Source organism: Carcharodon carcharias, chromosome 5 (genome assembly GCF_017639515.1).
Source record: "Carcharodon carcharias isolate sCarCar2 chromosome 5, sCarCar2.pri, whole genome shotgun sequence".
Taxonomy (NCBI): domain Eukaryota; kingdom Metazoa; phylum Chordata; class Chondrichthyes; order Lamniformes; family Lamnidae; genus Carcharodon; species Carcharodon carcharias.
The window spans coordinates 84,087,015-84,102,472 of record NC_054471.1 but is presented as its reverse complement, the minus strand read 5'-3'; the positions used below and the strand labels follow the sequence as shown (position 1 = coordinate 84,102,472).

At 52.9% G+C, this 15,458-nt stretch overlaps 1 protein-coding gene across 1 annotated transcript in view; it reads left to right on the top strand.

Moving 5' to 3' along the window:
• The window catches only part of col9a1b (collagen, type IX, alpha 1b), a 200,552-nt gene that overhangs the window by 62,608 nt on the left and 122,486 nt on the right, over positions 1–15,458 (top strand). Inside the window, 5 exon segments of the mRNA XM_041187359.1 lie at positions 883–974; positions 1,370–1,439; positions 2,752–2,814; positions 9,884–9,919; positions 10,016–10,078. Of these exon segments, the coding sequence (XP_041043293.1) occupies positions 883–974; positions 1,370–1,439; positions 2,752–2,814; positions 9,884–9,919; positions 10,016–10,078 (324 nt within the window).

Genomic DNA, 15,458 nt, shown 5'->3' with positions numbered 1-15,458 from the left:
AGTTTTTCTCCAGCAGCTTCTCTATCTAAAAGGACATGGTTAATTTTCTCTTCCAGGCTTATTCACTTCACTATGCTCATTTATCAGATTACACTTGATGGATGTAAAGATTCTTGTGAATGTGGTCACAAATGTCTATGTTAGAGATTGACAGTGCTTAAAATCCTTTTTCTTCAGGATGGTGTGAAATGTCACATGTACACAAGAGGCAATTACAGAGGCATCTAGTGTCTGCGTGGCCCAGAGCACTGAGATTCCAATTGCTTCAAAGAGTCAAAGAGCAATACGGATCATTAATAGCATAAAATGGGTGCTGAAATTATTCTGTCATTAAGTTCATTCAAATTCTATGTTGTTTTGATAAACAAACAAACAGATGGGACAAATGCTTGAAGGGGAGAAATTTTACATGGCTATGGGGAAAGCTGGGGAATGGGACTAATTGGATGGTTCTTTCAAAGAGCCAGCACAAGCATGATGGGTTGATTCAACTGTTTTTCAGTTATTTTACAGAAGCATTTTAATCGTACAGACCCTAATATAAAATTCTGGACCATTGTGTCAGAATATATGGTGAATTAGAATGCCAAAGTTACCAAGCAATTATATATGGAAAAGCTAATTGCATTGCTTAATGAAATGTCCTTTAAGAATCTTCATCACTAAGCATCTCCCATTCCCCATCTTATTTTATATTTTAAAAAAGTAAAATCTTTATCTTGGAAGTGGAAACAAACGTACGCATTCGACAAGTGGCTGGCAGAAATTCGAGTTCAAAATGAGACCTTGAGGTATAGTTCAGGAATCAGTTGCTTTCCATAGTTAATGAGCTGGATGTGACTGTATCTGATCATCATTGCAATTCCCTTTCGTCTGATCCAGTTTGATCTCCAGTGGATGATCATTCATTGCGACCCTCAGCGGGCACGCCGCGAAACTTGCTCTGAACTTCCTGTCCGAGACTTGGTAAGAAAGTTGGATCTGTTATTCTCAAAATTTACTTTTAAAATTTGGATGTTATTTTACAGGATTACAAACTCCTTAATCTCTCCAACTCAATGTGCTGCTCAGGAATAGTCTAATAAATCTAACTTTATAAACAGCATGATTAGAGACGGATGGGTGAAGTTTTTGGGGATTATAGGAAGGTAGTTTGTGGATATTAACCCGGAGGCTCCGCCCAGTGTCTGCGAAAACCTCCAATCACACAGCCGGACAGCGGAATATTAATAAACATGAGATCTAATTGCTATGCAAGTGCCTTAGTCGGAGACAGCGAGGGGGGATTTTCTTGGGGGACCGAACAGTTAGCTAAGAGGAGAGAAAGGACAAGAGACAAATAATCTGGACATTGAGTAACCATGGCGAGCTGTAACGGGCAATGTGGACTCTTGTATCTAGTGGTTTTTCTACAGATAGTGCGTCTCAGTTTAACTCAAGTAAGTGGATATTAATTTTAACCTTGCTATCTAATTATTTAAAGATTGGCGGATCCTGATTGCAGCTACCGAGCCCATATTTTATGAAAGGATTACTTTTGTATCAAAATATTCTAACTAAAATTGTTAAAAACAAAAAGCATTTACATGGAAGCGTTTGATACACCGCCACTTTTCTAACCCAGTGTAAGCATTATGCCATATGATTAGAAGTAGGTGACAAGCCCCTGCACCCTCTCTACCTCTACCTGGAGATTCACAAACCCCAACAGCAATATTGGGCCATTATCATGAAGTACAAAGTGTGGCACACAGGGAAATCACCCTGGAGGTCGTCTGGTAGTAAGATGATTCTACCTGTGAACTTGCATCGATTAAAAGAAACTTTTTTTTGTGGGGGGTGGGGGGGGAATGAAGCCTGAGACAGTGCCAGCTCGTTTCCTGGATGGCTTAGAGGACACAATGATTTCAATGGGTTGACCATTTCCCTGTTGGTGATGGTTTTCCAGTCAGCTGCCTGTTCGAGGGGAACGGAACTGGAGTTTAGAAATGTTAAGGTTGGCGGATGGGGTAGAAAGAATCAGCGACGAGGACACTCTTTGAAAGATGCTGATGGTTTAAACTGCATTCTGCTCTGTGTAGACCCTTTGATCTTTGTCACACTCTGAATTGGTGCATCATTTTCAGCACATGAATTGTGCAAATATTGAATGTTATTTTAGGCAGTGGAAAATCGCTTTTACTAAATAGAATATTAATCTCCACTAGCACAGGGGGTCAATCTCCACTAATACAGAGGGTCAATCTCCACTAACATAGGGGGTAAATCTCCACTAACATAGATGGTCAATTCCCACTAACACAAGGGGTCAATCTCCACTAATACAGGGGATCAATCTCCACTAACATAGGGGGTCAATTCCCACTAACACAGGGGTTTAATCTCCACTAACACAGGGGGTTAATCTCCACTAACACAGGGAGTTAATCTCCACTAACACAGGGTTTGGAGATGTTAAGAGCTGGAATGGGAGTAGTAAAGAGTATAAAATTATTGAAACAGTTTTGCTTTTTGGGTGTGTAGGAATATCCTCAAAATTAAGAATTATTTAAAAACTGGAATGGACATTGTTCCCTATTGCATATCCTCCAGTAGAAATGCCAATGAACATGTTCCAATTGAAGTATTTATAGAACAGTGGCATACGTTGTTTTCATTCAATACCCGCTGTTCGTAAACGGCGCTGTGCATATAGTGGTTATTTAACAAATAATTCAAACTTGTCTTTTTTCTAATGGTTTTGAACTGTAGGTTTCACTAGGTGACTCAACTCTGCCAGGTCCGGCCGGAGTCCCGGGAGTGGATGGCATTGATGTAAGTCATTGGGAAAAGCTTTAACCCGCTCTCGAGTTCCCTCCCCCACTCGCATTCCGCATTCCCCTCTCCCTATTCCTATTCCCATCCCCCACCCCTTCCATCCGCCTCCCCATTCCCCCTACCCCTTCCCATCCCTCTCCCCATTCCCTCCAGCCCCCTTCCCATTCCCACCCCCACTGCCGTTCCCCATTCTCCCTCCCCCTTCCATCCGCCTTCCCATTCCCTCTACCCGTCCCCCTTTCTCTCTATCCCTCCCCCGTTCCCATCCCTCTCCCCATTCCCCTCTAGACCCCTTCTTATTCCCTCCCCCACTCCCACTTCCCATTCCCATTCCCTGCTCCTCATTGCCTCTTCCCCATTCCCCTGCTGCCTCCCCATCACCACCTTCACCATTCCTTCTCCCCATTCCCTCCCTTGCCTCTCTCCCCAATTCATCCCTCTACCCTCGCCCTATTCCCTCATTCTCCCCTCACCCCATTCCCTCCCTCTCCTCTTGCCCCATCCCCTTCCTCGCCCCTTTCCCTTTCCCTCTCCCATCTCCCCATTCGCCAATTGCCCTCCTTCTCCCCATTCCCCTCTTCCCCACTCCCCTCTCCCCATCCAGACCCCCCTCTCCCCATTTCCCATTCCCCTCCCCTCTCATACTCCCCTTTCCCTCCTCCCCATTCCCCCCTCCTTCTCCCCATTTCTATTCCCCGTCCCCCTTCTTCCTTCCCCATTTACCTCTCCTCCCCGTTCTCCTCTGCTCCCCATTCCCATTCCCCATCCCCATTCTCACACACTCCCCGATCCCCACTCCCCCTCCCCATTCCCCAGATTCCGATTTCTCTCATTTCCATTCCCCACTCTCCCCCTCTCATCCTGCTTACCCCTCCACCCTCACTCTTCAATCCTCCTCTCCCCTTCCCTCTGCCCCCACTCTTTGACACCCATCCCTACCCCCTGTCCTCTCCCCTGCCCCCTCTCGCCTCCCCGCTCCCCACACGCCTCTCCCCTCCCCTCACATCTCCCCCACACCACTCCCCCAACCCCCTACCCCTTCTCTCCTCTTCATCCTCTCCCATTTCTCTCCATTGTCCACTCTTCTAGCCTCTTCCTCCCCTTCCCACCACCCTCCATCCTCCCCTATCTACCCTCTCCCCCTCCCTTCCTCCTCTCCCCCTACCCTCCACCCTCTCCTCTCCTCTTTCACCTCTCCAACTCCACCTCTCCATTTCCCCTCCCCTTCCACCCACTCCTCCTCCCCCTCTCCAACTCCACTTCTGCCCTCCCCTTCCCCTTCCCCACTCCTCACTCCCCCAATGCCCCTTAAGCCCTATCCACCCCCACTGCCTCTCGCCTCCCCCAATGCCCCTTACCTGCTCTCCCCTCCCCATGACCTCCCTTACTCCCCTCCCACCTTTTGCCCCCCTCCGCTGAAGGCCACTGACCACCAGCAGTTTTCTAAATAACAAATGGGAAACCGAATTTGTGCAGAGGGATGAGCAATTCAATAAAGCTCCCCATATTGGGGGCTATGGATCCAATTGGACCAGAATAATCCACTTAAACATCAAGATTTTTGATTGATTTTCTTTTAACACAAGACATCACCCTCCCCTCTCTGTCCTGCTCTACCCCTCCCCTTCTACTCATACCCACATGATTCCTTCCATCACATCACCCTCCCATCACTGTCCCTCGCTCTACCTCACCCTCTCCCACCTCCCCCTTGCCCACCCTTTCCCCTCACCCTCCATCTCCACCCTTTCCCCCTCACCCTCCATCTCCACCCTCACCCTCCTCGTCCTCTGTCTTCCCCCCCGGCCCCCCCTCCCCCTTGTCGCCCCAACACCCCCTAGCCCTCCCTTGCCCTCTCCTTGGCCTCTCTCCACCCCACCCCTTCACCATCCCTCTCTGCCCCTCACCGCCACCCTGCCTCTCCCCCTCCACATCCCTCTCTCCCCTTCTCCATCCCACTCACCCCTCCGTCTCTCTCCCCTCCCCATTCCCTGTCCCCCTCCCCATCCCTATCTGCCCCTCCCCATGCCTTTCTCCCCCCTCCCCACCCCTCTCTGCCCCTCCCCATGCCTCTCTGCCCTCCCCATGCCTCTTTCCCCCTCCCCATCCTCTTTCCCCCTTCCCCCCGCTCAGCCCTACCCTTACCCTTCCCCTCTCCTCTCCCCTTCACCCTCCCTCTCCCCCTCTCCCTTTCAACATCTCACCCTCCGCCATTACCCTCCCCCTGCCCCTCACACTCCCTCTACCTGGCTTCCTCCCACCTCACACTCCCCAACTCCCTCTTCTCCTCACCCTCCCACTCCCCTTCACCCTACCTCCCTCCCTCTCACCCTCCCTTCCTTGCCCCTCCCCTCTCCCTGACCCATTCACCCTCCTTCCCTCCATCTCTCCCTCATCCTGCCTCCCTCTACCCCTCCCTGAATCTCTACCTCACCCCCTCCTTCTCCCCTCCTCCTCCTCACCCTCCCCCTACCCTCCACCTTCCTCCCCTCCCCTCCGCCTCTCTCCCTCAACATCTCTCTCTTCCCCCCCACGCTCCCTCTCCCTGCTTCCCTCCCTCCTCCCACTCCCCGTCTGCCTCTTCTCCTTACATTCCCTTCCTCCCACTCCCCTTCACCCTATCTCCCTCCCACCATCTCCCCGTCACTCTTCCTCCCTCCCTCTCTCCCTCTCCCACACTCCCACACCCCCTCACCTTCCCTCCCTCCCCCTCAGCGTCCCTCATCTTCTCTTTCCTCCTCAACCTCCCTCACTTTCCCTCTCCCCCTCAAGCTCCCTCACCATCCCTCTCCCCTTCACCCTCCCTTACCTTCCCTCTCCCTCTCATCTGCGCTCCCTCTTCCCTCACCCCCTCTCCTCTACTCCCTCTCCCCTCCTCCACTCACGCTCACCTCCTCCCAACTCACTCTTGCCCCATCAACATCTCCCTCCCACCCTCACCACCCCTCTCCCTCACTCTGCCCCTCACTCTACCCCTCCAACTCTCTCCCTCCCCCTCCGTCTCCCCCCACTCTCACCCTCTCTCACTCTCTCCCTCACCCTCCCTCTCCCCCTCACTCTACACCTCCATCCCTCTCCTTCGCCCTCACCCTTCCCCTCCATCTTTCTCCCCTCATCCTCCACACCTCCCCCTCCCTCCCCCTCACCCTGCCTCCCTCTCCCCCTCCCCCTCACCCTGCCTCCCTCTCCCCCTCCCCCTCACCCTGCCTCCCTCTCCCCCTCTCCCCCTCACCCCCTCAACTTCCCTCACCTTTCCTCTCCCCTCAACCTCCCTCACCTTCCCTCTCCTCCTCATCCCTTCACCCTTACTCCCTCTCCCCCTCACCCCCATTCCCTCTCCCCCATCCTTCCTCCCTCTCCCCTCCCTCTGCCCCTCACCCTCCACCCCTCTCCCACCCTCTGCCACTCAACCTCTCCCCCTCACTCAGCCTCTTCCCCTCCCCCACTCACTCTCTCCCCCTCCCACCTACTCACCCTCCCCCTCCCCCCACTCACACTCCGCCCCACTCACCCTCCCCCTCCCCCACTCATCCTCCCCCCACTCACCGACTCTTCCTTACCCCACTTACTCTCTCCCTCATCAATGTCTCCCTCATAACCCCTCTCACTCACCCTACCTCTCCCACTCCCTCCCTCTCCCCATCACCCACCCTACCTTCCCAACCCACGCTCCCTCTCCCCCTCACCCTACCCCTCCCTCTCCCCTCTCCCTCTCGCCCCTCTCCCACTCACCTGAACCCCCAATCACCGTCCCTCTCCCACTTCCTCTCTCCCTCCCTCTCTCCCCCTCCCCTCACCTTCCCTCCCTCACCCCCTCACCCTCTCTCACCTACCCTCAACCCCTCCCCCCCATGCTCCCCCAACTTCTCTCTCCCACTCAACCTCCCTCTCTCTCACCCTTGCTCTCTCTCCCCCTCACTCCTTCCCCACACTCCCTCCCTCTGCCCCTCACACCCTCATTCCCTCTCACCTCACACTCCCCCTCCCTCTCTCTCCCTTCCTTCCCCCACTCACCCGCTGCCCTCCCCACCGAGTCACCCTCTCCCCCTCCCTGCCACTTACCCTCTCCCCCTCCCCGTCACTCACCCTCTCCCCTCCCCCACCACTCCATCCCTCCCTCTACCCAACACCCTCCCTCCCTCTCCCTCTCACCATCCATCACCTTCCCTCTTCCCTCACTCTCGCAGCCCCTTCCCCTCATCATCGCTCCCACACACCCTCCAACCCTCCCTCTACCCAACAACCTCCATCCCTTCCTCTACCCAACACCCTTCCTCCCTCTCCTCCTCTCCCTCCCTCTCCCTGTCCCTCACCTTCCCTCTCCTCTCATCTCGTACCCCCTCCCACTTGCTCCCTCACCCATTTGCTCCCTCCCCCTCACTCTCCCCTCCCTCCTCCTCCTGCTCCCCCTCACCCTCCACCCCCTCCCTCTCAGTCCCTCTCCCTCACCCTCCCTTTCCCCCTGACCCCCCCTCATCTTGCCTCACCCCCTCACCCTCCCTCAGCTTGCCTCGCACCCCTCTCCCTCACCCTCCCTCACCCCCTCACCTTCCCTCTCCTCTCATCCTTGTACCCCCGCCCACTTGCTCCGACACCCACTTCCCTCCCTCTCCCTCACTCTCCCCGCCCTCCTCCTCCTGCTCCCCCTCACCCTCCACCCTCTCCCTCTTGGTCCCTCTCCCTCATCCTCCCTTTCCCCCGACCACCCACCCCTCTCCCCCTCATCCTGCCTCACCCTCCCTCATCTTGCCTCGCCCCCTCTCCCTCACCCTCCCTCACCATCCCTCACCCCCTCACCTTCCCCCTTCCCCTCACCCTCCCTCTCCCCTCACCCTCCCTCTCCCCTCACGCTCCCTCACTTTCCATCTCCCCCTCACCCTCCCTCTCCCCCTCTGTCACATTGCCTCACCCCTTCACCCTCACTCCCGCTCCCCTCACCCTCCATCCCTCTCTCACTCTCCACCACACCCTCCACCCCTCACTCCCCCTCCCTTCCCTCCATCTATCCCTCACCCTCCTTCTCCCACTCACCCTTGGTTCCTCACCCACCCTCCCTCACTATCACTCTCAGCCTCCCTCCTTCTCTCTCACCATTCCTCTCGTCTCTCTCCCTCGGTCCCTCATCCTCCCTCACCTTCCCCCTCCCCTTCACCCTCCCTCACCTTCCCTCTCCCCCTCAACCTACTTCACCTTCCTTCTCCACCTCATGCCATCTCCTGTTACTTCAATCTCCCCCTCACCCTCCTCCCTCACTATCACCCTCACACTCCTTCTAATCCCTCCCTCTCCCTCCCTCCCACCCTCTCCCTCCAGTTGCCCCTCTCCACCCCCTCTCCCTCCCCTTCCTTCTCCCTCCCCTTCCTTCTCCCTCCCTCCCTTACACTCCTCTCCCCCACTCCCTCCTCACCCCCTCCATCCCTCTCCCCCCTCCATCCCTCTCCCAATTCTCTCTCCTCTCCCCTTCCCTCCCCCTCCTCTCCCCTTCCCCCAAACTCCCCCCTCCTCCCCTCCCTCCCCCCTCCTCTCCCCACCTCCTCACCCTCTCCACCCCAATCCCTCCTCTCCCCACCCCACCTCCCTCCTCCTCTCCCCACCCCATTCCTCCCTCCTCCTCTCCCCACATCCCTCCTCCCTCCTCCCCTCCCCACACCCCTCCCCCTCCACCTCTCTCCACATCCCTCCTCCCCTCCCCACACCCCTCCTCCTCTCCCCACCCCTCCTCCCTCCACCTCTCCCCAGCCCCTCCTCCCTCCACCTCTCCCCACCCCCTCCTCCTCTCCCCACCCCCTCCTCCCTCCCCCCGGTCCACTTCCCACCCCACCGCACCTCTTCCCCCACCCACCACTGCTCCCCTTCCCCCCCCACCGCTCCCCTTCCCCCCCGACCTCCACTCTCCTTTCCCGACCCCTGGTCCCCTTCTCCTTCTCCCCTGCTCCCTTACCCCTGCTTCCCTTCCCCCATTCCCCCACTCACCACCATCCCCCCATTCTCTCCCCATTCCACCACTCTCCCCTACCCCCGCTCTCCTTTTCCCCCATCCGCCCTCCACTCCCCCATCATGTCCCCGCTCCCCCACCCCATCACACCGCGCTCCCCCTCCCCATCACCCACCGCTCCCCCTCCCCATCACCCCCCCCGCTCCCCATCATCATCACCCCCCTGCTCCCCCTCCCCATCACCCCCCCCCGCTCCCCTCCCCCATCTCCCTCCCGCTCCCCCTCCCCCATCTCCCTCCCGCTCCCCCTCCCCCATCACCCCCCGCTCCCCCTCCTCATCACCCCCGCTCCATCACCCCCCAGCTCCCCCACCCCCATCACCCGCCCAGCTCCCCCTCCCCCATCACCCCCCAGCTCCCCTTCCCCATCACCCCCCTCCTCTATTACCCCCCGCCCCCCTCCCCTATCACCCCCCGCCCCCCTCCCCTATCACCCCCCCGCTCCCCCTCCTCATCACCCTCCCACTCCCCCTCCCCATCACCCCCCCTCCATCACCCCCCAGCTCCCCCACCCCCATCACCCGCCCAGCTCCCCCTCCCCCATCACCCCCCAGCTCCCCTTCCCCATCACCCCCCTCCTCTATTACCCCCCGCCCCCCTCCCCTATCACCCCCCCCGCCCCCCTCCCCTATCACCCCCCCGCCCCCCTCCCCCATCACCCCCCCTCCCCCATCACCCCCCCGCCCCCCATCACCCCCGCCCCCTCTCCCCTATCACCCCCCTGCTCCCCCTCCCCCATCTCCCCCATCACCCCCCCGCTCCCCCTCCCCATCACCCCCAGCTCCCCCTCCCCATCACCCCCCGCTCCCCTTCCCCCGTTCCCCTTCCTGCCCCTTTCCCTCCCTCTCCCTTTCCCTCCCTATCACCCTCAGTCCCCCTCACTCTCACCCTTAGCCCCTCTCTCCCCATTCCTCTCCCCTTCATCCTCCTTCCCTTCCTCTCCCCAGCAACCTCTTTTCCCCTCACTCTATATTTCTGCATCCTGTCTAGCTCTCTGTTGAAAGACTGTTCCTTTAAACCATATAATTGAAATAATTTATTGACATTTGTTAACTTTGTGATTATTTTTAGGGAGATCGCGGTCCTGATGGTTCCCCGGGTCCACCGGTAAGTTCTCTCTTTCTCTCTCTCTTTCTATGTTCATCCTCCTGATGTAGCGACAAGAATTGATTCAATGAGATGAATCTCTCTGAATTTACTCAGGGTCCGAAAGGTGACGCCGGTCGCAGAGGCTCGTCCGGATTGGTGGGACAACCGGGAATAGATGTAAGTCCGGATTTAGTTTGAAATGATCATAGTAAGAGCCCAAAAAATAGCATTTGCCTGCCAATAATTTGGGAAGTACCGGGGAGAATGGAAATAGCGTCTGCCAGGCGGTCGCGCTGCTCTTTAACTCCGTCCCAGGAGGATTTGCGCTTTGTTTAAACTGAATCACTTGGAGAATTGGCTTCAAGAAGCCGGGCCCGAAGGGGTAAAGGCTGTGACTTCCAGCTCTTCCGCTTTAAACAAGGCCTTTCTTGTGCCCTTATGTATGTTTTCAACAGGATCCGATCCACACCCATATAAAATAGACATAAAAATCTTGACTTCATGGCCAGAGGAGCTGCTCTGTTAGTGATGTTAACATAAACAGTATCCTGAAAGGGAGTCTCTCCCGGCCCTCAGACACGGGTGGGGGGTGAGTTTCCCCCGGCCCTCAGATAGGGGAGGGGGTGGGGGGCGAGTCTTCCCCGGTCCTCAGATAGGGGGAGGGAGGGGAGGGGGGGGGGGTTAGTCTCCCCCAGCCCTCCGACAGGTGAAGGGAGGGAGAGGGAGAGGGGGGGGGGGGGAGTAGGTGGGTGAGGTGAGTCTCCCTCGGCCCACAGACAGGTGAGGTGGTGGGGGGAGGTGGGTGAGGTGAGTCTCCCCCGGCCCACAGACAGGTGAGGTGGTGGGTGAGGTGAGTCTCCCCCGGCCCACGGACAGGGGAAGGGGGGGAGTCTCCCCCGGCCTTCAGACAGGTGAGGGGGTGGGTGAGGTGAGTCTCCCCCGGCTCACAGACAGGGGAGGGGGTGAGTCTCCCCCGGCCTTCAGACAGGTGAGGGGGTGGGGGGGAAGGTAGGTGAGGTGAGTCTCCCCCGGCCCACAGACAGGGGAGTGGGTGTGTCTCACCCGGCCCTCAGACAGTGGGGGTGGGGGGGTGGGGGTTGGGGGGGGGGGCGGTGTTCCGTGGCCCTCAAGTGTGGGGGTGGGTGCTGGGCTGAGCCGTCCCTGGGCTACGCGAGTCGGGGTGACAGCCCCGGGCCCCGCATGACGGCGTCAGATGTAATTCTTTCCCGGAATATGTTCAGCCTCGGAAGCAAGGTGTAGTTTTACATCGATTCCATTTTCACAGTCAGGAGCAGGACGTGCTTGTAACCCAGTGAGTGCTCAGTGGCTGGGACGCTGCTGGGCTCCTTTTCACACGCACACTCAGGGGTTTAGCCGTCGGAGGAAACTTGTCTAAAAATGTTACAGGGGGCCCCACACACTGATTTGCCCCGTGCCCCCCATAGGATCAGCCCTGGTGCCAGGGAGAGGGTTTCAGTCCCTAACCATGCACCAATCTTCTTGTCCCCCTGACCCAAGATAAGGCAGAAGGAGCCAAGAAGAATTTTCACAGCCAATCAGTCCCCATTGTCATGGCACATAGATAGGGTTCCCAACTCCTCCAGGATTGCCCTGGAGTCTCCAGGCATTAATCTCCCAGACACTGCTTCGGAAGCCCGAGGGACAAGAAAAAAAGCATAGGATGAGCAGAATCCCAGTGCATTCCCACGATTCATTTATTTGAACATTTCAGTTACCGGTTATAAAAACATTGGACATGGGAAGAGTTGGGGTTGGCGGGGGTGGGGGGGGGGTGGGGGGGGTTGGACTGAACCACAAATCATCCAATCAGGTAAGGGTAAATCTATTCAACTTCCAGTTGGACCTGGAAAGGTGGGCAGTTTAAGAGTGAACAACCAATGGTGGAAGCGAGGGGGTGGGGTAGTTAGAATCAGGTCATATGATAAAACCTCCAGGAGTTTGCCCAACCAGAGATGGCAACAGTAAACACAAGGAGTTTAAAGAATTCTGTTACCAGGTTATATATTTTGAACAGAAAATGCTAGTAATGCTCAGCAGGACAGGCAACATCTGTGGAGAGAGAAACAGAGTTAACATTTCAGCTCTGTGACCTTTCATCAGAACTATTAAACTGAATACCTGCTGAATATATCCAGCATCCACAGTAATTTGCTCTTGTATATTTTAAAGATCAATTGGAGAGTGATTTTTTCTTTAAAAATACAGACCAGTAGTGAAAGAGCCAAGGGCCTGGGGGAAGATGTGAAGGAGAAACAGGCTGGGAAAAAAAAGGTTCCGAGCATTGTTCCTCACGTGTAACGATTGCCCAACTCTAATTGGGTATATTGCTGGAGGTTTAATCACATGGCCTAAACCTAGTCAAGCAACCTTTTCTCCTACCTCTAATACTTCCATAATTAACAAACCACACAGTCTTGTTTTAATACCCCTATGGAATACTCCTGGGTTGTTCTACCAGCATTCTAGAGATTGATCACAGATTCCTGGAGGGTTGGTAACTTGACCCAAGAGTTGATGCAAATCATGAGCTAAAATGCCAGCTTAAAAAAAAGTGTTTTTTCCAAAAGAAAGAAGTACAGAAGACTTATTATGTTGCAAGATAGTTGTAACTTGTAACTACCACATTCAGAATATTGTGGCAATTCACAGGGACAGATTGAAATGATAACTGAAGAAATAAACCTAGAACATTAGACTGGATTCCTGGTCCAGTGATATTGCCACTACGCGATGGTCTCCCCTAAATAGTACAAAAGAAAATATCTATAGGGATTTTTGTCCACCACCTGGTGTTAGCCAGTTTCACATTGTAAAAACGTTTCCTTGAAAGAGTTTGGGCACAGACATTTTGCTTAGAACTCCTCTTGTATGACATTACAACATAGATTCTAATCACATTATGTGGCCACAAAGCTCTCTTTGACAGTATTTAAACCAAACCAGGAATACACAGGCTGATAGAGCTGTCATTCAGTCAGTCTGCAAACTGCACATGGAACAGCAGCAGCAAAGCTTCACACAATGAGCAGCCTGTCCACTTGAACTCAGGCATCTAAACATAGGTCTAATCATTGCTTGCTGAAGCAGGGTCTCCGGAAAATTCATTGGACTCTGGGCAAGCTGTCGGTCACCCAAATACAGTCTCTCTTATAGCAATCAGCAGAGGCTGATATATATATAATGGTAAATTAGAGCTCAGCAGTGCTGTGTTCACGAATGGAGCCACATTTGAGTTTAGGTTACTAAAAGTTTCCTTAACACTGTTTGTCCTGTATAAATTGTCTCTTTCTGTACCCTGTCGTTATGACACTCAATGTGCAAAAGCAGAACCAGTAATTAGATGGCAGTGTGACTGCAAGGGTAACACAATTCAAAGCAGCAGATTATTCAATTCAATGAGAAAAAGTCAAGAGAGATCACTTTAGGAATTTGCGTTCCTAGCTTGAGTTTTATCTGCCATGGCTGTACATCAGAAGTTTGGGTTTGTGATTTTCTGCCCATTTGAAATGAATGTTGGGAGGATGTCTGCCAAAATGCCCAACTGGTGACTGAAACTTTGCACCTGGAGTGCAGATTTATAAAACTACCCCACAGGAATCCAGCCAGCTGTGTTGAAATAGCGTCAACCTAATGATTAATTGTACTGCACAGAAAATGCAAAGATGTGAGGGCGGAACTGCAGTTGGTATAGTCTGTACAGGGTATTTGAGGAGGAAGGAGTATATGACAACAGCAATTCCACAATCTACTGCTCCCAGCAACGACTGTCACTCACATGGTGTGCATGTAAAAAATATTTACATGCACCCAGCCCACTACTCCCTGTTCTTGGATAATCGTTGTTCACTCACCTGAAATTTCCCAGACTGCCTTCCTTGCAGGTGACATTCCTCATTTGGTGCAACAAAATGTGGGATTTGTTTCTGCAGAAACTACATTTAGGAATTTTAAAATAACATCCTTTAATTACATTTTCTAAATTTTAATTTTACCAAAAGTTCTTGTAATGGAAATTTTGAGAGTACTTAGGAACAGGAGAAGGCCATTCAGCCTGTTGAGCCTATTCCATCATTCAGTTAGATCATGGCTAGTCTGTATCTTAACTCCATCAACTCACTTTGATTCTGCAATCCTTAATACCCTTGCCTAACAAAAATTTATCAGTTTCTTTTTGAAATTTTCCATTGCATCCTGGTTTCAACTGCTTTTTGGGGGAGAGTTCCATTCTCCCAATACCCTTTGTGTGATGAAGTGCTTCCTGACATCACCCCTGAAAGCCTGGCTTTAATTTTAAGGTTTCCCTCCTTAGCGTGGACTCCCCCACAAGACAAAACTATTTCTCTCTATCTGCCTCAATCAAGTCCATTAATCATCTGAAATACCTCAATTAGATTAACTCCCTAACCTTCTATATTTAAAGGATTACAAACCTGTCCTCATAATTTAACACTTTCAGTCCTGGTTTGGATAAAAACTTTTCTAATACATGTTTCAGTAATCTTATTACATGGATTTGAGAATGTCAATAATTGTAAATTGTGGAACAATTCAGAATGCAGGTGCAGCAGTGCAACTTTCTGATTTCACTCCCTGCATACATTCAGAAAGAGAGAAACAGAGTGAGAGAAATGGAGCATTAGTTATTATTAATTATTTCAAGAAAATATATATATAAATTGTGAAAGGTAAACATTGACTCAGGATTTGCATGTTCCTGGCTGGTCTCCCACATTCTGTAAGTTTGAAGCTTTCCAAAACTCTGCAGCCAGTGGCTTAACTTGCAACAAGTTTCCTTCCCCTGTGCTCGCTGACCTACATTGACTTTTAATCAAATAATGTCTTGATTTTAAAATTCTCATTCTTGTCTTGAAATCCCTCCATGGTCTTGCCCCTCCCTATCTCCAACCCCACAATGCTCCAACACATCTGTACTCCTCTAAATAAGGCGTCCTGTGAATTCCTAGTTATAATCGCCCCACCATTGGTGGTCATGTTTTCAGTCATGCTCTGAAATTCCCTCCCTATACCTCTCCATCTCTCTACCACACTCTTCTCCTTTAAGACACTTCTTAGAACCTTCTTTTTGACCAAACTTTTGGTCATCTGACCTCAAACTACTTATGTGACTTGGTGTCAGGCTTTGTTTTATAATGTTCCATGAAGCGCCTTGGGGTGTTTCATTACATTAAAGGTGTTATATAAATATTGGGAATAATGGTGAGGTTGTCAGCACTCACTGTTATTATGAAGAAAATCAGACACCAACTTCTGGCATCTGCATATATGCAGTCAAACAAGGAAATCTGGAAGTTTCTAATGAAGATATCCCATTCCTTCACAGGATGCACTTTTACAATCCTCACTGATAAACATAGCATTGAAATTACTGTAATGGCACAAAGTTGCCCACTAGTTCCCCTAAAGACAGCGGAGAAATTTAGAACTGGAGAAAGTGAGTCTTCAACGGGGTGATAATTGATAATTATTGTTGAACAGCCTCTCTGGCCTTGAAAATTTAATTTTACAGATGTGGAAT